General features: G+C 39.2%; 1 protein-coding gene across 1 annotated transcript in view; it reads left to right on the top strand.

The window, feature by feature from the left end:
* LOC149158428 (uncharacterized) overlaps nucleotides 1-24,515 on the top strand; it is a 163,410-nt gene that overhangs the window by 81,820 nt on the left and 57,075 nt on the right. The window contains exons 5-6 of the mRNA XM_089436210.1: nucleotides 1,713-1,810; nucleotides 1,904-1,991. Coding sequence (XP_089292336.1) covers nucleotides 1,713-1,810; nucleotides 1,904-1,991 — 186 coding nt within the window. The remainder of the gene's footprint in view (nucleotides 1-1,712; nucleotides 1,811-1,903; nucleotides 1,992-24,515) is intronic.

Genomic DNA, 24,515 nt, shown 5'->3' on the forward strand with positions numbered 1-24,515 from the left:
TGATGTTGAGGTCGTGGAAGGATTATTAACCTGTGTCCAGAAGATGGTGAGATCTCCAGAAGAACGTATAGAGATCTCTAGACAAATTGAGACATATAAGATGTCAGGTGGCACATTTGGCTTTGAGATGGCTGTCACTGATAGGACGATTAAAATGCCAGGTATTTTTTAGTTTGTACTTTGTAACTTTGTTTCAAAATTTCAAATTTCATTGTCTCTTCAAATTCCATTTTTTTCTTATGTTTATTTAAAATTTTATTTGTAATTTTGTTGTAGACGCATGGTGGAAGATGTATGGTGTCAGAGTACCCCTTTTGCAAAAGCTTGCCGTACGCATCCTCAGCCAAACATGCAGCTCCTCGGGATGTGAGCGCAATTGGAGTGTATTTGAAAAAATACACAACAAGAAGCGCAATAGGTTAACACTTAAACATTTAAAATATTGCAAATTTCCAAATAAATTTTTGAATTCATTAAAGTTTTAAACAATATTTTTTTTATAATATTAATTATTAATTATTATTTCATGAACTTTGTACAGGTTGGAGTCCCATAGACGTAATGACATGGTCTATGTCTACTACAATCTTCGATTGTGGGTGAGACAACTAGAGAAGACACCTGATACGGAAGCCATCTCATTGGATGGGATTGACACCACTTCTGAATGGAGGGTTGAGACCGAGAGGCCTCTCATGGATCCCACTGATGATTGGTTAGTGCAGGATGAGGGGGAGGAGGAGGGGGAGGAGGAGGAGTAGGAGGAGCAGGAGCAGGAGCAGGAGGAGGAGCAGGTGGAGGAGGAGGAGCAGGAGGAGGAGGTGACACCGCCTTCCCGGGCTACCACTACCACCAGTAGAGGACGTGGTCTCCGTCTACCTCAGCGTCCTGTCGCTGCTACTACTAGTTCTTCAGCTTCTAGAGCACGTCAGACTCCACTGCCATTTCCACCAGCACAGGCACCAGCTTCTACATCTAGAGGGAAAGAGAAAGTTGTGCCATTTTCTCGCAAGAGGGGCAGAGGAAATCAATAGGATTAGACTTTCATTTTATTGTATATGACATTATGACATGATGAGATACATTATCATATTTTTTGTTGATATTTTGAGGCTGAGTTAGGACTCAGGACTTACTATTCAGGACATGATTCAATGTTATGTGTGATTTTAGCGCTAGAAATGATATTAAACATCTTATATATTAGTTTTTTTATCATATTTATGTGTCAATGTATTTATTTTATGTTGTAGATGGTTTAGATATTAAAAAAATTGAAAAAAAATGAAAAAAAATGAATATTTTTGTGCCAAACGCTTTTTTCCCGCTTTTTTCCGCTTTTTTCCCGCTTTTGTCGATTTTTTCCGCTTTTTTCCCGGCGCCGATTAAATCCCGCTCGCGCTTTTAACAACATTGGTATTGACCCATTTATTATTGTGAGACTTTATTACATTATGTCCTGACTCCTGACACACTTTAGTATCTGATACTAGTACGGAGTACCTAATAAATATAAAGATGTGACCATTATACTATGTTAACGTTCAAGTAATTTGTCTTTGGCAGAATGCCAAAAATTCTTCAGTGTATTTGCTTCAGCAACTTGAGTTTGCTGTCATTCTAAATGCAGTTAGTCATATTTATTTTTGAAGTCTCACGTCATGATTTGTAGTGCTTTTACTGATTGAAGTTTGTGGACCACTTGAAAACAGATACTACCTAGAGTTGTATTGGAAGCATCGCCTATAGAATTGTTGACAAAGAAGAGGGAAAAGAAACAAACAATTGATCTTATTGTTTCCGAATGCAAGTGTGTTACTTGCCCTTTCTTGATTTCTTTTGAAACTGTTTATATTAGCTTTTCTCTGATGACTTCTGTTATTCTGCTCTCTTACGTACGCAGAAACATGGGATATGATGGTGTTGTGCTCGAGGCCTGGTCACAATGGGTAGCTTATGGCATTCTAAAAGATCCCAAATTACGTCAAATGGTAAAAATGACTCTGAATTTCAACCTTCACTGTTAAAAGCTTTTTATCTTTGACAAAGAATAGTTCATTCTGTATATTTAATTATTTCACCAAAGAAGTTCTAATTGTATAGTTTTTCATTGAGTCGGTTCTTAACAGAACAGAGCATTGTCAACAATAATCAGGTGTATTTGAGACCTCCAAAAATTTGGATGTTTAGAGTTTAGATGGTTTAGATCTTGCCCATTTCGACCAGTATACTGTCATCCTACTGGATTGAACATGTTTTATATCTGTTTCCTTTGTAATTAGAACTTTATTTTAAGTTGTAGAAATTATTTATGCTCACGAGTCATCATATATTGTAAATATTAAGTTATTTTTTGTGGTTTTACATAGAAATGCCAGGTTGTCCTTTTGTAGTATATTTCTAGTTCATTTAATGTTAGTCCTTCTGTTGATTTTGTTTCCAGTCCACATCATTTTCAGACCATTGTTTCTCTTTAAAAGTTAGTCGTGTCACTGACTATTTTCCTTTTAGTATTACATTCAGTAGGGTTACATTTGATAATTTTCTATCAAAGTTAACTATTGTTGAGACAAGCCATTAGTATGTTTGAAATTTCAATTTTGCAGTATTTTTAGTTTTAAAGCATCTTATCCTACACACCCCTACGGGGTCACATGTAATGTCCCTCTTTCCAAACATTGGGAAATGAGAGTATATCATTAGCCTGGGTTACAAATTAATAATTAATTGTGGGCTATGGGAAAATTATTTAATTAAAAATGACTAAAGAAAAATAAATATTATAAGTCACTTTTATAAAAGAAGAAAAACAACCATGATATTCAGGTGACCCATGGTATTCCGATAGTCCATGATTATTAAAAGAGAAGAGAGCTCGCTCCTTAGATATGCATTTGGGATTATTGTTTTGTTGTTGTTGAGTTGAGCTCTTGGAGCTTGTCTGGGTAAGAGCCCACATTATACAGAGGGTTAGTTTCGGTGGTCAGTAGTCCAACCTAGCTGATCTATTGAGTAGGGGTTTTGGACTTGGCCCCATCTAGTGAGGCTTTGCAGCAAGCTTACTAGATTTTGTAGCAACATCTTTGGCACCATTGCCCGCGAGTTGAGTCTACCTCGTCAAAATCCAAAGTCTATGCTTCAATAAAATTTTGATGAGAGTATCACAAAGCTTATGATAGAACCTCTCATCTAGTGACCACTATAGGTAGCTCCCCTTCATTATCCCTTGGTACATGGTCAAACGAAGCCACTGCTCCTAGAAAGAGAAGAACTAATAATAAGACCACTGTCTCTTCATCGTCCCTCATAATTACTGTTGGACATTGGATAAACCAACGCTCCCCATGTGTTTCGTGACATGGACTAATTGCCTCTCGTGCATCCTTATCTTTGGCGATGCGGTCCTTGACTAACACCTGCAGGTTTTGGTTTAACGACAATCATGATTCCCAACAAGTGGTATTAGAGCGTGGGTAACGAGTTCGATACACATCCGGCTCGCGTTGCGGGGAGATTGTGTTGGAAAATCAGAAAGGCAGTAAAGATTTTCTAGATCTTGATAATTACTTGTGATGTTTCTTATTATTGCGATTCTTTATATCATCTTTCTTTAGTTCATCAAGCAATTACCAAAAGCAACAACATATAAAACAATGGACATAAGATGTAGGCACATGCCAGGGCAAAACCCCCTTCGTGGGGAAAACCCAGTCAAAGTAATTCTTCCTTTCAATAGTACTTTTTGAGACTCTTCACCTTAAACCAAGACCAGACCTTCCTTCCACACCAAGTTAGCCTCCAGAAGATTTACCTCTTCCCAACAACTCAACTATGCAACAACTTGCAGCAGCTAATAGCTTTTGGCAACAGTCCAACTTGGAAGACTTCTATCTCCCAATCCAGAGCACGAAACGGAGAGAGACCACCACCAAAATTTTGATTTTCCTTGACTCCTTAGACTTACCCAAACTCGCATTCACTTCGGCTTCCCGACAATAGACTTTCCCAGCTACCTACTTCACACTTCTGCCCAACAACAGGGTTTTCGCACTTGATAAGAAGTGATACACCAAATGAATTTGATGTCCTTCCCTTTATAGGCTTCTTGTGGGGTCGAATAGGGCCGACTTGATCTTCCCTTAGGTCGACATGGTGTGGAGGTTCCATAATTCATATTTGACTCAATACTTAACCTTTTTACATGATTCAAAAGCCCAAGAAGGGTCTATTTAAATGTACAATAATTCTATACACTCAAAATCAATCCTAAAAGTCCTCAATGGGGACTTTGACCTAAAACATGGTGACCCAAGCATGAAACCCATGCTTTAATAAGTCACAATAATAATAATAAAAATTCTTTTCTTTATTCTTTTGACAAATACAGTACATGATGAATCAAGCACATTATTGAAGATCGAACATAGTTACTTTTTCCAACACTCCCTCTTAACTAGGGACGTATTCATAATGTACAGATACCGTGGAAGATCTCAAACTATATGAACCATGAAGAACTTTAGGCACCGCAATGCCATGGACTAGATTCCTAACCAGGGCAATCTATCCAAACAGTGACTCAACAGTTAGGCACTGCAATGCCATGGACTAGATTCCTAACCAGGGCAACCTATCTAGGTGGGACTAAGATGGAATCAAGCTTTCAACACCTCCAGGTACCATCAGGCTTACTTGCTAACCATCAACCCAAAAATCTAGGTGTTTATCCAAAACGGAGCTCAATAATCAACACCACCTTTCCAACTTCGAGAACCAGACATCAGCACTAAGTGCCAGCTAGATGTCTGCCCAGGAAATGCTTCACTCGCAAAGCCTCAACATCCCTAGATCCAACAAATCAAGAATGTCCAATCTCTCCCAATCAAACTGATTGGTAACCATATTGCTATCAAATCCTGAGAGAGATTCATCTATACAAACACAACCCCAATCAATAATATACTTTCGCATGTACACAACCAAATACAAACCTCTGGGGTCTTTCAGACAATAGATGTTGCTTCTCAACTTTCCATAGTAGGACTATCAACCGAATCTTTGATAGAAGATTCCTCAATCATATGTTTTCCTTCCTACTTTTCATGCAACAACATATTCTTTAATCAGATCCTACTTTCCCTCTTTCAGCAACACTTCAAAATGCATTCTCCAATTTCCTTTTCTGTTCATGGCCTTCACTTAGACTTATGGCTGTTAGTCCTGGTTTAGTGCATGACACATGAAGTAGAGAACCATATCTATCACTCCCTCTCAACCAGGAAGCACCTCTTTATCCATACTCCCTCTTAATCTTAGGGAGATCTCTTTTATTCATGCTTCCTCCGGGAGATCAGTGTCTTCTTTTTGACATCGGAGAGTCTTTCGTGGCTTCCAACCATTTCATCAAAGTTGTCATCATCCCCATCATGCTTATCACATCAATGAGCATCTTCACTGAGTTGAAGATTGTGTACCTTCACAACTTCAATAGCAAGTACTACCAAATCTATAGAAGCATGATGTTAGCCATATCAAAATCACAGAAGCATTTCAACTTATTCATATCAGATACCCATACTTAATTATAAACAAGAGACATATACTCTTCAACATCTTGCTAGGGACTTTATACACCCTAGACTACATAACAACATTCATTCCATCTAGGGTTTCAATGTCTCTTCCTAAGGTATGACATACCTTACTACAACATATAGAAAACCCTAGAAATAATTCAAAATACATATAGATCTACAAAGCTTCTAACAACCTTTCAAAATACATATGTTAGACTTCTCACTAGGGATTCATACAAATCCTAGATTTTATACAAACAAATCAATCAAAGTCAATCACGTCTTAGTCATTAATTTGGCCATCTTCCACTAGGGTTAGTTCCAACCCCTAGATTTTCAATCAACCATCAAATAGTCACTAACATGACCAACTACTCCCAGGGTTAGTTGCAAACCCTAGATTTCAAGCAATCATCAATCTCAATTCAAATTTCATCAAATCTCTTACACATCTCAAGCTATCATATAGTTAACATTCATCATAGAATTTTACTTCTACTAAGGTTTAACTCCAAAACCTTAGAATTCCACAATCTCAATAATCATAGATCTCAGATTGTTACATTTCACGCTAGACAATGTCACTACTAGGGTTTAACTGCAAAACCCTAGATTTTCATTTTCATCAATCATATCATAGATTTCAGATTGTCATATCACACATACTAGACAATTTTAACTTTAGTAGGGTTTAGCTATAAAACCCTAGATTTCCAAATATCATCATCCTAGAATCTTAGACAAGGACTTCCATTAAATCCTAAAACAAGGACTTCCGTTAAGTCCTAAGACTCATGGCCATCAATAATTAGGTCATCACACATATCTAGGAATTCATAACCATACATAAGCATATCATATGTCCAATAACATTAATACATCTTGATCTTGATCAACCTAGGATTTCAACCAAAAAGGACATATCTATATATGTCTAGATTTCATCATCATGCAAATACATTTCATATCATGTGTTAGTCAAACCCAACTTCACAACAATATCAAATAAGAGTTAGACACAATCATTTTGATTACACTAGGGTTTGATCAAACAAACACACACATACCAAGGAAAACATTTCAAGACAATACAAGGGTCTTGCTCACACATTCCACCAAACCCCAATAAGCTAGGGTTCCAATGTAGAACACACATTCCACCAAACCCTAATGTGCTAGGGTTCCAATGTAGAACACAACAAACCCTATATTACCAAAACTTCAAAGGTTTAGGATTTTAGACCTCATCATTCAACCCTAACAAATTAGGATTTCTAGATCACAACAAAATCCCAAACAAGACATCATCAATACAACTTCAACTAACATTTCACAATATCCCTAAGAAACTTAGGATTTTAGACATTCACATTAGCATACCATTCGGTTAGGGTTTTCCAGAACTTGTCTAGGGTTCTACATAGTCAATCAAGGATATGAGTGGGTGTGTAGATTTATCAAGAGATGAATCACCCAAACAAGAATCACTAGGATTGAATACAACTAGTCATGACAAAGTTAGTAATAGATCATCAAATGAATAATCCAATCAATGTATTCAAAATATACCTTTGTTTCTTGAATGCACTTCTAGAGCAGTGGAATCGGAAAAACATTTCATTTTGGAATGTGATGCTTTTAGAGACATCAGGGACAATTACAATAGTATGTTAACATCGGTTCCTTGGCAGTGTCTTTTTAGTGAGGAGACTATTAGAAGGTTAGGTCAACTAATCATTAATTTGAATAATAAGAGGATTGAATTACAAAAGGCAAAAAGCAGGAAAGCTAGTGGTCCCATAGACTATATCTAGTCTCGTGGACGTTAAAATTTCATTTCATTTCATTTTGACTAACCTTGTCTTGAGAGATCCTCTTTCTTGTAGATGTTTTTCCTAACCAAGACAATAGAGGGAGAAAGGTGATTAGTATTTAATATGATCAAAGCTAAATGAGTACATGAACCCAAAATAGAAAAGACATGAGATACTTATCTTTAAGAGTTGTTGGGAGCTCCCTCGAAAGCTTGAGGGAAACCTACAAACTTAAAGCAATAGAAAATTGTCTTTTTCAAAGATGTGTTAAAAACCTTTAAATTCTAAAACATATAAAACAAGTTATGTAAAGAAAATGACTTAATAGTGTAAGTCCCTAATGTTGGATTCTTCAGGCTTGACATTCTTTGAGTCTCGTTCAACAAAGTTGGCTTGATCTCTTCCTCTCTTCTTATTCCTGGATTCTTGGGACAATCACTCTTATATTGACCTTTTTTCTGACATTGATAACACTCTATCTTAGACATGTCAACTTTCTTCGTTGGTCCCTTTGATCTCTTTCCTTTATGATGAGCAACAGAAGCATTTGATACTTCTTCAGAATTGGCGACCATTGAGATCCTTAATTCTTCTTGATAACATGCGGTCCATAATTCTTCAAAGGTGGGAGCTACCTTCCAACTGTTGAGACCTGAAGAAAATGCACCCCAAGAGGGTGGAAATCCTAATATAGCAGTGATCACTAATTCTTTGTTTGGAACAATCTCATCGATGGCCAAAAGATCATCCCTGAGTCTAGCTATCTTCACAAAGAAAGTTGCCATAGTGTCTTCTTTAGTCATTTTCATATTCCTTAGCTCATTCTTCAAACTTGCTACTTGACCAATGTTCTTAATAGTGAACAACTTTGACAAGGCTTCATACATCTCTTAAGCATGATCGATGTTAGCTATGAATGGGACAAGATTGTCTTTTATCCCTTCTACCATTAGAGTCATAGTCACCAAAACTAAATCCATGAATTTCGCTTTGTCGACGTCACTGGCTTCTTTTGTAGGCTTCTTTACATTTCCTTTTACCAAATATAGCACCTTGTTCTTCTCGAGGATTAGGTCAATCCTCTTCTTCCAGGATCTAAAGTTAGATGCTCCTTCAAGCTTGTTCTCACCCTTGATAGAGTTAGACATCTTCCTTGAATATGATAGACTCCTTCCCTGAGATAGTGCCTATGAATGGATCTGCCTTTATCTTCTTCACCAAAGGTCTAATACTATGTTGGAAAATTAGAAAGGCAATACAGATTTTCTAGATCTTGAAAATTACTTGTGATGTTTCTTATTATTACGATTCTTTATATCATCTTTCTTTAGTTCATCAAGCAATTACCAAAAGAAGCAACATATAAAACAGTGGACACAAGATGTAGGCACATGCTAGGGCAAACCACCCTTCGAGGGGAAAACCCAGGCAAAGTAATTCTTCCTTTCAATAGTATTCTTTGAGACTCTTCACCCTAGACTAAGACCGGACCTTCCCTCCACACCAAGTCAACCTCTAGAAGATTGACCTCTTCCCAACAACTTCGACTATGCAACAACTTGCAGCAGCTAACAACTTCCGACAGTAGTCCAACTTGGAAGAATTCGATCTCCCAATCCAGAGCACGAAACAGAGAGAGACCACCACCAAAATTTCGATTTTCCTTGACTCCTTGGACTCACCCAAACTCGCATTCTGGTTTCCCAACAACAGACTTTCCCAGCTACCCACTTCCCACTTTTGCCTAGCAACAAGATTTTCGCACTTCTGCCCAGTAGAGATAATTCGAACTTGATGAGAAGTGATATGCCAAATGAATTTGATGTCCTTCCTTTTATAGGCTTCTTGTGGGGTCAAATAGAGTCTTAGGTTGACTTGATCTTCCCTTAGGCCGACATGGTGTGGAGGTTCCATAATTCATATTTGACTCAATACTTAACCTTTTTACATGATTCAAAAGCCCAAGAAGGGTCTCTTTAAATGTACAGTAATTCTATAGACTCAGAATAAATTCTAGAAGTCCTCAATGGGGACTGACCTAAAACATGGTGACCCAAGCATGAAACCCATGCTTTAATAAGTCACAATAATAATAATAAAAATTCTTTTCTTTATTCTTTTGACAAGTACATTACATGATGACTCAAGTACATTATTGAAGACTGAACATAATTACTTTTTCCAACAGATTGTTGGACATTGGATAAACCAATGCTCCCCGTGTGTTTCATGGCATGGACTAATCGGCCCTCGTGGATCCTTATCTTTGGCGATGCGATCATCGACTAACACCTGTGGGTTTTGGTTTAACGACAATCGTGATTCCCAACAATTACCCCTTCCCCCATAGTTAGGAACATGTTTGGTAGTTCTTTCTAAGGTTACTTGGGAGCGGGAGCAAATTATTATATAATATATATATTTATATATTTTGATGCATATATGTCAACAAAATCATGTAGAATGATGAATTAGATATAAAAAGCATAAAAACATAGATTGAACCATATAACATCAATCATCTAGAAGTTATAATCTTCATCAACCACGTCCACAAGTTAGTAACATACAACATATTGAGTCTCATGATTCATCAATCTTAAAGTTTCAAGCTTTCAAAATTCAATATATAACATTTATCATCATTGATCACCAAAGTTGTACTTGTAAGCTAAGTGTAACCATTACAACAAAGAATATCTAACATGAAATGAAATGAAATGAAACAACTTTCAACTTTCACGAAGCATCATATTCATAATTCATTACCAATGAGTTATAATTGCCAACTTCAAACTTCAAACTTAAATTGTCATATATTGTTTACAAAAAATATCATAATAAATATGAAAGAGTTAATAGTTATAAAAACTACTAGAAACTAGAAAAGACAAGTAAATCTATTATAACTTCCTCTTGCTGCCACGAAAAATGTATAATTTCTGAGCAGGTCGTGGCACTGGTGGTCTTCTAGGAGTCTCCTCCTGCATAGTTGCATGACCAGAACCAGAAGGCACATTTCCTCCACGTGAGGATGTAGATGGAAGCAACGACAACAAAGGAACAATAGTTGGAACTCAAGCACTGGCACTGCTACTCGATGGTTGGGCTGAGGGTGGCATGGTTGTTGTTGCTTCATCATCATCTCTCAAAAGCTGCTTCCAATTATTCAAGATGTATAGTGCCATCGTACAAATGATCGTTCTCTGGGTGGTTGTCCCAAATTTTATATGTTGGACCCTCATAAGCCCAATCACAATAATGACTCAACAACCTCAAGTTGTAGTGCACATAAACCAATATTTCTGCCCGATTTTCATTGGGTTTGTTTCTTCTCTCATTATATATGAAGCTATAGATACTCCAACACCTCTCAGCAGAACAAGTATTTACAACCTATGAGAGAACTTTTTTGCCAATTTTGGCAAAAGTCCCATGCCGCCATATGCTTCCCACCATGTGAGAGCATCAAATCTGTGTCTACCTTCCATTGCATGCAAAGAACCAAACAAACCAGTGCAATTGAAGTATCTACCTAGTTCAAGACACAGATTAGCACACTCCTTCTTGTCAGGTACCAACTTGTCTAATGCTTCCATATATCCTTTAGATACCTCTGGATCTATATGGGGTTTGATCCTAACCCCACCCCCAGGTGCAGGTTGGCCCAACCAAGATGGAGAGTAGTATTTTGGCATAAGGATATATGCCAAGGCATGTAGTGGAACATTAAGTTTATTCCACCGTGCACACACACAATTGTGAATCATTGTATACAAGTTGGGATCATTTTCCTGAACAATATCTTTTATTTGCCCCAACATGCTATCCATCTGCTCATACACCTCCCCAATCATTGGTTTATCTGTATTTGCAAAACGAATCATGCTATAAATGGGCTTGGTGAATTGCAATACTTCCCTCACACATGCCCAAAACAGACCATCAAGAGCGGTCTCCTCCACCTGTTCAAAACCTTGCTTGTCAACTACATTTGGAGCCCTATCCTTTAATACCTGCCAGTGTTGAATTGATACCATGCTAGCCAATGACTCTCTTACCTTCAAAAGACGCCTGAAGGTGAGGTAATAACTAGCAAATCTAGTCTTTGCAATCTTCAACAACTCCAATCTTGAGTGAACGCGGAAAAACGCATGGGTATTGCTATGATTTGTAATAAATTTATAATTTTTTTGCCTCTCTTGTACAAATCACCAATCCATTTGTATTGTGGGTTTTTGTTCTTAATAATATCAACCAAACACCCAGACCAAAATATGTTGGGGTATTTATCCTCAATAATTGCTCCCGCTACCTTACAATTAGCAGCATTCTCAGTGATGACTTGGATGACATTGTATGGCCCAATACGTTCAATTGTTTCAAGTAATGGTTCTGCAATGTTGATGTCGGTCTTGAACTTCTCTGAGTAATCATATGCTGAAACGAAGATGGCACCACTAACAGAGACAACAAGAACACTTATCAATGGCTTTCCTTTTACATTTGTCCATCCATCAGATACAATGGACACCCCATGCTCATTCCAAGAATTTGTCATTTTACTCAAAAAATGTGCTATTTTTGCTTTTTCATGATCAAGTCCAACTATTCTAGCCTTGTCATACCCAGGGCCCTTGTATCCTTTAGGGGCATCATTTATGGCAGAAACCATTTCATGCCAATAAGGAAAGCGAAGAAGATTGAATGGTATCCCACATGCATAGAGAAGCCGTTAAATTTTTGAATCCACATCATTCCGACACCCTTCGTCAAGGGAATCAGATATGGTTCTATGCCTTAAAGAGATGTTTGTCCCTGTGCCTCCATATCCATTGCCATGGGAGGATGTTGATGGAGTTCCTTGTGCATGTGATTGTGAGCTATGCTCAAAGAAACCCTTTGATTTTTTAGATTTGTATTGGGCTTCCTCCTCTTCCCTTATGTATTTGGCTCTTTGTGTTGCTGACACAATTACACAAGCTTTGGTTCCTATTTGTTTATCTCCATCCCATGGCCTTTTCCCACATAGGTGCCTTCTGGCACAGGTGTATAAACCTGTGTAAATGTTGTTGCAATGGGTGCATGTAAATTGAGTGGTTCCACCCACTTTCCCTGCTTCAGACCTAAAAACATATTTCCACAATGGGGTTTGGTCATGTTTAGTTTTTGTTCCCTCATCATCTCCACTCTCTTCCTCCTCACCAAGGTACTCCTCTCTACAATTTTCATCAAATCCACTATATGCCACTTCTTCATCCTCTTCATCATGGTCAACACCATAATAACAAAAAAAGGAACCAACAACAAGAAAATGGCAAGCCATATAGCCATGATGTTTGAAGTTTTGAGTCTGCAAAAAAATGGAGGAATGGGAATGAGAAATAGGGAAGATAATATTTTTTTTAGCAATGAACATGTAAAAAACAAAAATGCTAGATTATAGTGTAGATCCTACCTCTTTGGCCTTCAATACCAAGCTCTTTTCTCCCTTGCAAGCTCCTCAAGCTCCTCTCTCTTGCTCTCTCCAAGCTCCAAAATCTCTCTTGCTCTCTCCAACTTGACAAATGGTAAATAATGGGAGGGGAGAGGGCCTTTTCAACCATTTCCCCCCTCCCTTTCCCTCTCTTTCCTCACCATCCGTTGCCCATCCCTCTCCGTCCCCCAGTCAACCCTCCCTCTCTGTCGCGCGGCTCATTTCGCCCTTTCTGATTGGAACGATTTTTTAAAAGAGGGAGCGGTTGGGAGTGATCGCTCCTCGACCACTCCCTCTTTTAAAAATTCGTTCCCGGAGTGAAAGGGAGCGAACGCTCCCGACCGCTCCCTTAATCGCTACCTAAAAAACAGGGAGCAATTTTTTTTTAAAGGGATCCGCTCTCGAGCGGAGCGCCAATCAAGAGCAAGTTCCGGGGGGGGGGGGGGCGCTCCCCCGCAACCCTGGTTCTTTCACCTTGAATACAATGGCTAGGCCATGGATTAATGCTGAATTCAAACCCTTGGATATGAGTGGCTTCCTTGATGCTCTACTAAAGTTGCCTGAAAAGTATGAAGAATGATTTCTCAAACTCAATGGGAGTAATGTTATCACGACTAGAAAACATAAGATTGAATTCTACTGGGTTGTTGGTGGAAGACTAATACGAGAAGAGGATACAATCATGATGTTGTTGTTGAAATTTGGGGTAGCTATGGGATGAATTTCCCATGAGAAACCCATCTACCCCAAAAGAAGCCCATGTTGTCCTTGTTGCACACTTTTTGTCAAAGTTCCAAGGAAGTAGATATGCCAATTTTTTTTAAAAGATTAGATCATCAATCATTAGTTTATTGAGTCATTGTAAACCCATTCTACAAATTTATAATGTAAATGATGTTAGTAAGACCGTGTGTGTATGTAACAACCTAGGTAAGCCTATTATTTTGGCGAAAATTTCATCTTAGGAGGTTTTTCGTCTCACTAACTCATTTGTGTTTCTAAACACGGATGGTCGGCAAAGTTTTTCCCTCCAACCTCACCCCAAAGCTAGGGTGGAATTCTTCGTCAAAGTCTTAGGTGAGTCCTAGTGTTCTAGTCGAGTCTTATGTAAAAGTGATTTGGGAATAATTTAAGCTAATTGGCTAAATTATTTTATTACAAATCACTTGGTCTACTAGATCATATTGTGTCGCAAAATTGGGTATGTAATTTGAGGGTCTATACCGAATAGGTGTTCCCCCTTTGAGGGTTGAATTGTAAAAATCTTATGTAAAAAATATTTTAGTGCATGGTCCCTCATACTTAGACACCATGGCTAAAATATTAGAGGGTGGAAAAAATTATTAATCCCCTCAAGTGTCAATTAATTAAATTTTCTGGCAAAAATAAATTAAAATCCTAAGCCAGAAATTTAATTAATTAGAGTTAATGTCTACAGAAATTAAATTCTCCAAGTGGAAAAATTCGTGGGTCTCAAAGGAATTAATTTTTGGAGGTCTCCTACAAAGGGAATATTGGAAATTTCAAGAAAAATTGGACCCTTGGACCTTGGTGGTTAAGTCAAAGTCAATTTTTTGAGGAAATTAGCTCAAAATAATTAATTTTGAGTTGATAAAAAATGGGTTAAATGAGAAATTCGAAAATTCTTCAAAACTAGTTATTTCAATGATAGAGATTAAAAGGTGATCAAGGATTTATTGACGACCGAGATTATTTTGACGAGGATCAAGCCAACTAGTCGTTATTTTTCCACTTGGAGGGTTTATCTATAAATTAGGGAGTCATTTGAGTCTCAAGCCTGTTACCCACCATTTTTTGGGTGATATCCTTAGGAATTTTTTTTTCTCCAATATGGTCCTCAGCCGGTAGCCAACAGCTCCTTGCAGCGACCAGCGAGCTCATTGTGTCATTTCTTCGCCATTTGAGCCAGCCATGTGGTCCCTCACCCATCTGCCATGATTGTATGTTTGAAGGTGGGCCTCCTAAACCTAAAGGTATGCCTTGTCATTTGGTAATTGAGTATTCTAGTTTGGTTGTCATGGACACTTCTAGGCATGGATTAATGGTGGGATTCAACGGAAAGAATGGGCTAGGTTTCTTCTCTTGTCCCTTAGACCCCTTTTAGATATTAACCTTGGATTCTAGTCCCATGGGATCTCTTTTACTGACCATTTGGCTTTAGGGATGGTATTTCACGGAAAACCCTGATTTTGGTTGTGTGGTCCCGCTCCTTTATCCGCATATATTACCCCCTTTCCACTCATTACTTCCCCATTCATCATTTCTCCCACTTGGGTCCAGATAGGGCTAGCTCTCCCCTTCCCCTTGCCCCCACCTTGGGTCAGACCTGGAATGATGCCCCAGAGGTTGATGCATCTAAAAAGAAAAGTAAAGCATATTTGGCCACATTCAACAGGGAAATTGTAGGAATTTACAGGGTAAGTTCCTCAGACAGAACACCAAAGGACACTGCTCACAAACAGATTACAGATCAATACATCAGTATTTTGACGTGGTTAAAACCCTCAAAGAGGGAAACAGTCCACGGCCTGAGCCAACGCGGCCACTTCAGGCAATTTATTAATAAAAGAATGAAAATTTACATATGCTTCTCTCATAGACGGATTACTCTACAAATGACCCTCCATGCTCTTTAAATAGAGATCATGGACCAATCGGGTGTTAAGCCACGGATCAAGTGTCGGTAATACCGAGAAGAGAATGAACTGTCGGATCACTACATACCGTGACCGTCGGATTGTAAGTTACAAAATGTACATAGTAAAGAAACACACTTTACCTAACTCTATACCTAACTCTATACTAGACCAAGTTGTACTTAACTATTTCCTATGTGTAGGAATATCCTAACATCCCCCCTTAAGAACAACTTGGGATAGGATTGAAGGATTTACAAATATGACACAATAGGAGAAGGAAGGAGGCACTAGAGCCTATCCCCCCTTAGTGACAACTTCCTGAACTCCAACCATAAATCGAAGTTTAGTGAACTTCGCCTCTGTGAGAGCCTTTGTAAAGATGTCTGCAACTTGATCATCTGTTGAACAATATTGCACTTCAAGAACATGGTCATGAATGAGCTTTCTGATGAAGTGCATGTGCAGTTCAATGTGTTTGCTGCGCTGATGTTGGACTGGATCTTTGCATAGTTGAATGGCACTTTGATTATCACACCAAAGTGTAGTCGGATGCTGCTGCTGAAAGCCAAACTCTGACAGGATCTGACGAAGCCACAAGGCTTCCTTACTAGCTTCTACGGCACCATGATACTTTGCTTCTGCTGAAGAAAGAGAAATGGCACCTTGTTTCTTGCAAGCCCATGTAATAGGTCCTGAACCAAGAGTGAACACATAACCTGCAGTAGACTTCCGATCATCAGGGTCACCAGCCCAATCGGAATCAGTGAAACCAACCAATAGAGGAGATGCTTCGGCACTGTAATGAATCCCAAACTGAACTGTACCTCGAACATAGCGAAGTATTCTTTTAGCTGCTTTCCAATGACTTTCATGTGGGTTTTGCATAAACCGAGCAACAAGGCCAACAACAAAGGAAAGGTCAGGACGAGTATGGGTTAGATACAAAAGTTTTCCTACAAGTTGACGGTATAAGGTAGCATCAACTTCAGGAGAAGTACAAGTGACTGAAAGTTTGACTCCAGACTGAAAGGGAGAAGGGGCTGGCTTACAGTCTTCCATGTGAAAATGGCGTAGAATATCACAGGCATACTTGGACTGAGAAAGGGAAATACCTTCCTTGGATTGCAAGACTTGAAGACCGAGAAAATAATGTAAGTGTCCTAAGTCTGTCATTTCAAACTTCCTTTTAAGGCTAGACTTCACATGGTTTATAAGGTTGGGATCACTACCAGTCAGGATAAGATTATCAACATAAAGAACAAAAATGATAAGAGACTTGCCCACTTTCTTGTTGTAGACAGTATTGTCAGAATGACACCTAGAAAAGCCATTTTCTAAAAGAAAGTTATCCATTTTGGCATACCAAGCTCGAGGAGCTTGCTTGAGACCATAAAGGGATTTCTTAAGCCGACATACAAGGCTGGAGTCTGTTTGTATAAAGCCAATAGGTTGTTCCATATAGATTTCTTCATGTAAGTCCCCATGCAAGAAGGGGGATTTAACATCCATCTGATGGACTTCCCATTTGAAAGAGGCAGCAAGGGAAAGAACAAGGCGGATAGAGTTCATTTTGGCAACAGAGAAGGTTTCAGTATAGTCAATGCCTTCAACTTGTGAAAAACCCTTAGCAACAAGACGAGCTTTATGTTTATCAACTTTCCCATCTGGTCCATACTTGGTTCTGTAAATCCATTTGCATCTAACAAGTTTTCGTCCCTTTGGTAGAGGAACAAGATCCCATGTATCATTTGCCAATAATGAATGATATTCTTCATTCATAGCTGCTTCCCAATCTGGATGGCCTGAAGCTTCTGCAAAGGTGTCAAGATCATAATTCACTGAAGCTTGAGCCAGTAAAGAAGAGGCTCTCTCGAATTGAGAACGTGTACGTCGCTGATCTGTAGGATCACCGGCAAGATCACCTGCTGCATCCCGAGTAGCACGGACCCATTTTGGAAGCTGAGGAGCTGAAGGAGGATCCTGAGAAGGTGGGGGAGGATTTTCATCCTCGCTTTCATCATCTGAAGAAGAAATATTTTCAAAAGTAGAAGAGATAGGGAGAGGTGGCACATCCGCCGAACTAGGCTCGCAGGCCGATATATTTTCAACAAACTTTACATCTCTTCTAATGATAACATTTTTGGACTTAAGTGGAATAAGTCTATATCCTTTGACATCTTCAGAATATCCAACAAAAATACATTTTTCACTCTTAGGTTCTAAAGCTTTATGTTTCTCATCTGGAATATGGGCCCATGCTTCACTTCCAAAAACACGAAAGTGACTTACATCTGGTTTAATTGAGCTCCATGCTTCTTCTGGAGTGATATTCTTTAAAACCTTAGTAGGAGTGCGATTTATTATGTAATTTGCACAGTTAATTGCTTCTGCCCAATAATTAAGACTAAGTCCTTTAGATTGAAGCATACAATTAGCCATTTCCTTTAAGGTGTGATTCTTCCTTTCAGCTACACCATTTTGTTGTGGAGTATATGGAACAGTATGTTGCATTTGAATTCCATTCTCAGTGCAAAAGTTGATGAATGTGTTTTTAACATATTCTCCGCCATTATCAGATCTTAGCTTAAGAATTTGATGTCCAGATTGTTTTTCAACAAAAGCCTTAAAGGCCAAGAACATGTTAAATACTTCACTCTTGAGTTTTAAGAAGTATACCCAAGTGCGTCTGGAGAAATCATCAATGAAAGTTAAGAAATACTTGTAGCCAGAGAATGAAGCAATTGGAAGTGGACCACATAAATCACTATGCAAAAGCTGTAAAGGGGCTGAGGCGTGCCAAGAGGCACGTTTTTCAAAACTGTCCCGATGATGTTTTCCGAGTACACATCCGGAACAAACACCATCTCTGCAAGATACCATTGGAAGACCTGTCACCATATTTTCTTTACATAGATTTTGAAGAGAGCGATAGTTTAAGTGACCAAATCGCTCATGCCAAAGTTTTCTCACTTCATCATTATGAGCAACAAATACTGAGGGAAGATTTGATGACCCAAAGTTGTGAAACTTATACAACCTTGTAGAATCATCAGCAATGCCAGTAGCTAAAATCTGTCTAGGATCTCTTAGGTCCTTAATTACAACATCGTGAGGTGAAAATTCAACGATTTTACCTTCACCTGAATGAGTTATCTGATATACAGATAAAAGGTTGCAGGATAAGGTTGGAACACATAATACATCATTAAACTGACCATTGTCTATATGAACAGTTCCAGTCCCTACAACACTAAGAGATCTATCATCACCAACATATATATTTTTGGTGTTACAATCATTTAAAGAAGAAAACATGGCTTTGTTTTTGGCCATGTGATAAGAAGCTCCAGAATCAATGAGCCACTCATGAGAATGAGAAGAAGAAGATACATTTAGTGCATAGCCAACTGAGATGCTTGACAACCACATGCAGAAAGTGCCATTCCTGAAGATGAAGTTGAAGTTGAAGAGTGCTCCAAATGGATGTTATGCTTCTTCATTGCTGCTTCCAAGGCTTCCATCTTCTTAAAGCATTTGGATTCTAAGTGGCCATCTCGATTACAAAAGTTGCAATGTCTATCAGTCTTCTTTCCTTTGTTTTTATTTGTCTTATCATTTTGTTGAAATGATTTTTCATTTTGAGGCTGAAATTGCTTAGGACCCTTGTTTGGTTTAGGACCATTCTTTTTAGGATACGACTTCTTAGGATTCTTTGAATTTGGTTGCTGCTGGGCGGCTAACGCTTTCTTAGAAGAGTTTCCAAGATGAAGAAGACCAAGGTGTAAGAGTTTTTCTTGTTCTCTTATTAAAGAATCACAAAAGGAATCAAAGGAAGGGGACTTGTAGGTTTGTCCTTGAGAAATGAAGGCTTCTCTTGTAGAATGGAAGGTGGAAACAAACACAGAATAGGTTGGTCCCAACTTAGTAAGAATGGAGTAGATAAGGCTACTATCTTCTTTCTTAATCTTAACACCTTCCAAGAGAAGTCTAAGGGTTTTGAACTTGGACAAAAAATTTTCAATGCAAGAAAAATTATTGGGGTCCAATGTAAGCAATTCATTTTCAAGTTGATGGGCTTTAAGTTCATTTTTAATTCCAAAGACTTTAGTAATCTGTTTCATTGCTTCATCAGGAGTATCAAGTTCTGCAATATGGAATCTAAGATCTGGAGAAATAGACATCCCTATCAACCCACGTGCTTGGTTTTGCCTATTTTCCCATTTAGCTGCCTTGTCTTCATCTTTCGGTTTGGTCTCTTGGCCTGTGGCTATTCTGTGAAGACCTTTACTTCTAAGTAAATCCACAATGTAGGACCACCATTGGAAGTAGTTGGTGCTGTCAAGAATAACTTGGCATGGACTTTCCATTTAAAAAAAAACTGAAGCTATAGATGTTGAAACTAAGTGTTTCAATGGAAAGATCTCGAAAAATTAGGCTGTTTAAAAAAAAACGGTTCTGAAAACGGCTTCCGGATGAAGAAGTTATGGCTTTTTGAAGAAAATTTGATGAAGTCGCCGACGAAGTCATGGAATGTGCGAAAATGAAAAATCCGCCCCAACAAAATGGAGACTTGAACCCAAGACCTCTACTCTCATAGATTAGCTTTGCACCAAGTGAGCTATACAAAAAGTTTGAGAGAGAGAGAGAGAGGGATTGATGCTTTGCGCTGCGTGCTTGCTTTGAGAAAGCTCTTTTTCTCGACAAAACAGAGAACAGAAAACCCAACACGGACATACAAAAAAAACGAACCTTGCGGCTCGAAGTTAGCTTTAGTCGGAAACTAAATATTTTCAAAAACGAACCTTGAGGCTCGAAGTTAGTTTTAGCCGGAAACTAAATATTTTCCTCAATGTTTCTGATTTTCCGAGATCACACTAAGGCGCAGCGGAAAAGAGCATACGCATGAGAAAAATCCTTCCTTTCTGTTTCTGATTTGCCCAGATCGCACAGAGTCGCAGAGCAAAGAGCATACGCAGAAATGAAAGGTATAGATCCGGTAATAATAAAAAGCTAAATAAACCGAAAACCGAAATAAACAGAGAAAATAACTGTAAACTGCAAATAAACACTGTATACCTCCAGATCTTAAAAATGACGCAGCTAGGGCTACCGGAAACCTTTTCGCGTGAAACAAAAGGGGTTCCTCACTGGAACAGATGCTCCCAACACAACAGAGCAGTCCTCTCGGCCCGAAAGCAGTCAGAAACAGTAGATCTAGGAAACAGTAGTCGGATGCAGTTTTACCGGCTTCATATTTGGATCACCAATGGACACGGCCCTCAAATAGCTCTGATACCATGTAGGAATTTATAGGGTAAGTTCCTCAGACAGAACACCAAAGGACACCGCTCACAAACAGATCACAGATCAATACACCAGTATTTTGATGTGGTTAAAACCCTCAAAGAGGGAAACAGTCCATGACCTGAGCCAACGCGGCCACTTTAGGCAATTTATTAATAAAAGAATGAAAATTTACATATGCTTCTCTCATAGACGGATTACTCTACAAATGACCCTCCATGCTCTTTAAATAGAGATCATGGACCAATCGGGTGTTAAGCCACGGATCAAGTGTCGGTAATACCGAGGAGAGAATGAACCGTCGGATTGTAAGTTACAAAATGTACATAGTAAAGAAACACACTTTACCTAACTCTATACCTAACTCTATACTAGACCAAGTTGTACTTAATTATTTCCTATGTGTCGGAACATCCTAACAAAAATATACCACAAAATGCAAAGGATGGCCGGGACAAATACATTTAGCACGTGGGAAAAAACCAATACATGAGCTCTACCCCATCATCATGGCCATCACCCTGGTTTCTACAGGTTCTATGAGTCTCCTTCATCATATAGGAACCCAAGATTGTCCCAACCTCTGGTGGGCAATGAACCACCCTACCTTAAAAAGGGGTATTCACTGCTATATCTCATACATCATGCTCTTACCCCTTGAGCCAAGAGTAATTAATCAAAGAAAAATTATAAAAAAAGGCAAAAGGCATATACAGAAAGGTGGAAAAATCAAGGCTAGGGCATCTCATGTACCACGATTGCTCCCTCCTATACATTATAAACCCAAGTGTGGGCTTCCTTTTTATTAGCTATCCTTGCACCCTAGCATGTGGCCCAAAGCTGCCCCTTCTTATCCCCTACTTCATTCACCTCTCTATCACATGCCACCACCTTTTAAAGGATGTACCTTGAACATATTATCCCCTTTAAAAGTAGAAACCACCTAATAGGATACTTGGTTAACCCCATTTGGAGTTTGGGAGACATTAGCACACCCTGAAATTCATTATGGAAGGGTAGACCATTATGAAGTCCCCGCTTGTGGTTCCATGGTTGGTAAGCTCATTAATTCGATTTATCTAATGACTTGTTGTACTGGACGGCTAGGGGACGCATTGGATCTTATGCAGGATTGCAGATGGTCTCCATCTTGGGTTTGGTCTCTCTATATGAGGTCCTAACCCTCCAGAGGGCCACATTGGCACATGTAGGGTGTGTGTTGAGAGCCATGGGCCTCCACAGCAGTAGAAAACACTCCATGGATCCTCGAGGATGCTCAGAGATTGCTCGAGATTCACCTATTGGACAAGGAAGATGTAGCTCGTTCACCTTTGCCCAGCCAGCCCCACAGATGTACCATGCACTTTGCAGCTGACCTAGGACTTGTAGGATGATGTGGCATCACCTACACCTATGAAAATTTCTAACCTGAAATATACTGCAGCTACTGATTTATTTCACCTACTTATTCTTCACAATAAGTTATTTACGAAATCCCTTCAGCAAATATTAAAATAAATTCTATTGCAGTTATCACATAATTACATAGAGAAAATCCATGCACAAGAACCAATCACATCAACACAGTTGTTTTTGGACAATTGTCCCCGGAAAAACCCAATGTGGGAAAATCGGTGTAGCAGATAAGGGTTTTATTAATCTTCAACAACAATCGCTTTTATAAGGAATGATTTTACAAAGAAACTGAGAGAAAACACCTGAGACTTTCCCCTGGAAACTTTTTGAAACCTTGGAGACCCTTCTCCTACTTCTGCGTCACTTAGCGTGGCTCTACGCGGCTCTGTGTCCCTCTGCGTCAACCCTGCGTGATGGCTGTGCCTTGGACTGCGTCTCCCTCTGCGCTGTCTCTCTATGTCCCTGCATCACTTCTTCCTCAGTCACTGACTGTTGTTGATACCCTTCTCTTCCTCCACCCTACAACTCTCCCTCTGAAATCGATCTCCTCTTTGAGAATCGATTTTCCTTGGGATATTGAGTATCTGTCGGTGTGTCTCCAAATGATCCTCAAGCCTTCTCTTATACTTTTCCTGTTGATGAATCAACAACCGAGATTAAGTTTCTAATCAACGGCTAAGATTAAAACAGACTTGATCCTCGTCTCTTAGAAGCTTCTCAACCTTATCTTTATTAATACCCATTAATATTTTAATTTTCCTAAGTTTAGACTTAGGAACCCATTAAAAATATTAATTATTTTAATAATTCTTCATCCGGGTGGAATTTCTCCAAACGATTCTGGGTTTTGGAGATCTCATGTGCCTTAGCCTCTCCACCAAATTTCAAGGCTAGAGCACATCCGATGCTACCAAAAATCAACACTCCCTCTTAGTGAAGAATGCGCTCTAGCAATGCTTCATCGTAGAAGCATCACACTGATCCTCCACATCGGTCCTCTGTGCTGATGCTTGGCCTGATGCCCCACATCCATTGCACTGATGCTTCCTGTATTGCTGCCCATGACACTGCCATTGCCACTGCTACATCTATACTGCATCTCCCTCTCAACATGCTGCCCATAGCACTGCCACTGCTAACTGCTGCACTGCAATTCCCAATACCTATCCATTTTTGCTACTGAAATGGATTCTTCAACATCCCCATCTTCTCCTTGAAATAAACAAACTTTGTTCTTCCTAGAGCTTTGGTGAGGATGTCTGCCACCTGTTCTTCTGTAGGAGTGTACCTCAACTATACTGCCCCTCGTTGGACACAGTCTCTGACAAAGTGACACTTGATATCAATGTGCTTCGACCGATCATGAAATACTGGATTTTCAGAGAGCTTGATGCAACTCTAATTATCACACAAAATCCTGGTTGCTTCCATCCTTCTCCTGAATAGATTCACAAGCAATTTCCTAAGCCATATGGCTTCGTACGAAGCTGTGCTAGCTGCCATATATTCTACTTCAGCTGAGCTCAGAGCCACGAATTTCTGTTTTCTACTATACCAGGAGGCCATTCCTGATCCAATGTTAAAACAGTGCCCAATTGTACTTTTCCGATCTATTGAAATTCCAGCCCAATCTACGTTAGTGAACCCACTCAGCCCAATGTCATTGCCCTGGGTGTACAATAGTCCATGCTCGAATGTTCCTTGAATATACCTGGGAACATGTTTGGCTGCTGCCCAATGCGCCCTCTTGGATTCCACCATGAACTGATTGAGGATGTTGATAGCGTAACAAATGTTTGGCCTGATATTGACTAGATACATTAGGGACCCTATAAGCTGCTTGTACAAGGTGGGATCAACGTCTTTGTCTTCTGATGCATCAATCTTCTTGTAGTTGGTGATCATTGGAGTAGCCATAGGTCTACAGTTCTGCATCCTGAATCTCTTCAAGATCTGTGTAGCATATCTCCCTTGTCCAAGGAAGATCTCACCCTTCTGCTACCAAACTTCCAACCCCAGAAAATAATGCACCTGTCCCAAATCATTCATGTCGAATTCTGTTGCTAGGTTCTTCTTGCAGTCTTTGATGAGCCTGGATGATCCTGTCAGGAAAAGATCATCTACATATAATACCAAGATTAAAGGCTCATTCTCTACGACAAGATAATAGAGATTAGGATCTGCGTCACTCTTGACAAACCCCATCTTCTGCAAGTAGCCATCGATTCGATAGTACCATGCTCTAGGTGCTTGTTTAAGCCCATACAAG

Source organism: Pinus tabuliformis, chromosome 5_2, assembly GCF_031772625.1.
Source record: "Pinus tabuliformis cultivar Carrire ecotype Pingquan chromosome 5_2, CPIR1, whole genome shotgun sequence".
In the NCBI taxonomy this organism is placed as follows: Eukaryota; Viridiplantae; Streptophyta; class Pinopsida; order Pinales; family Pinaceae; genus Pinus; species Pinus tabuliformis.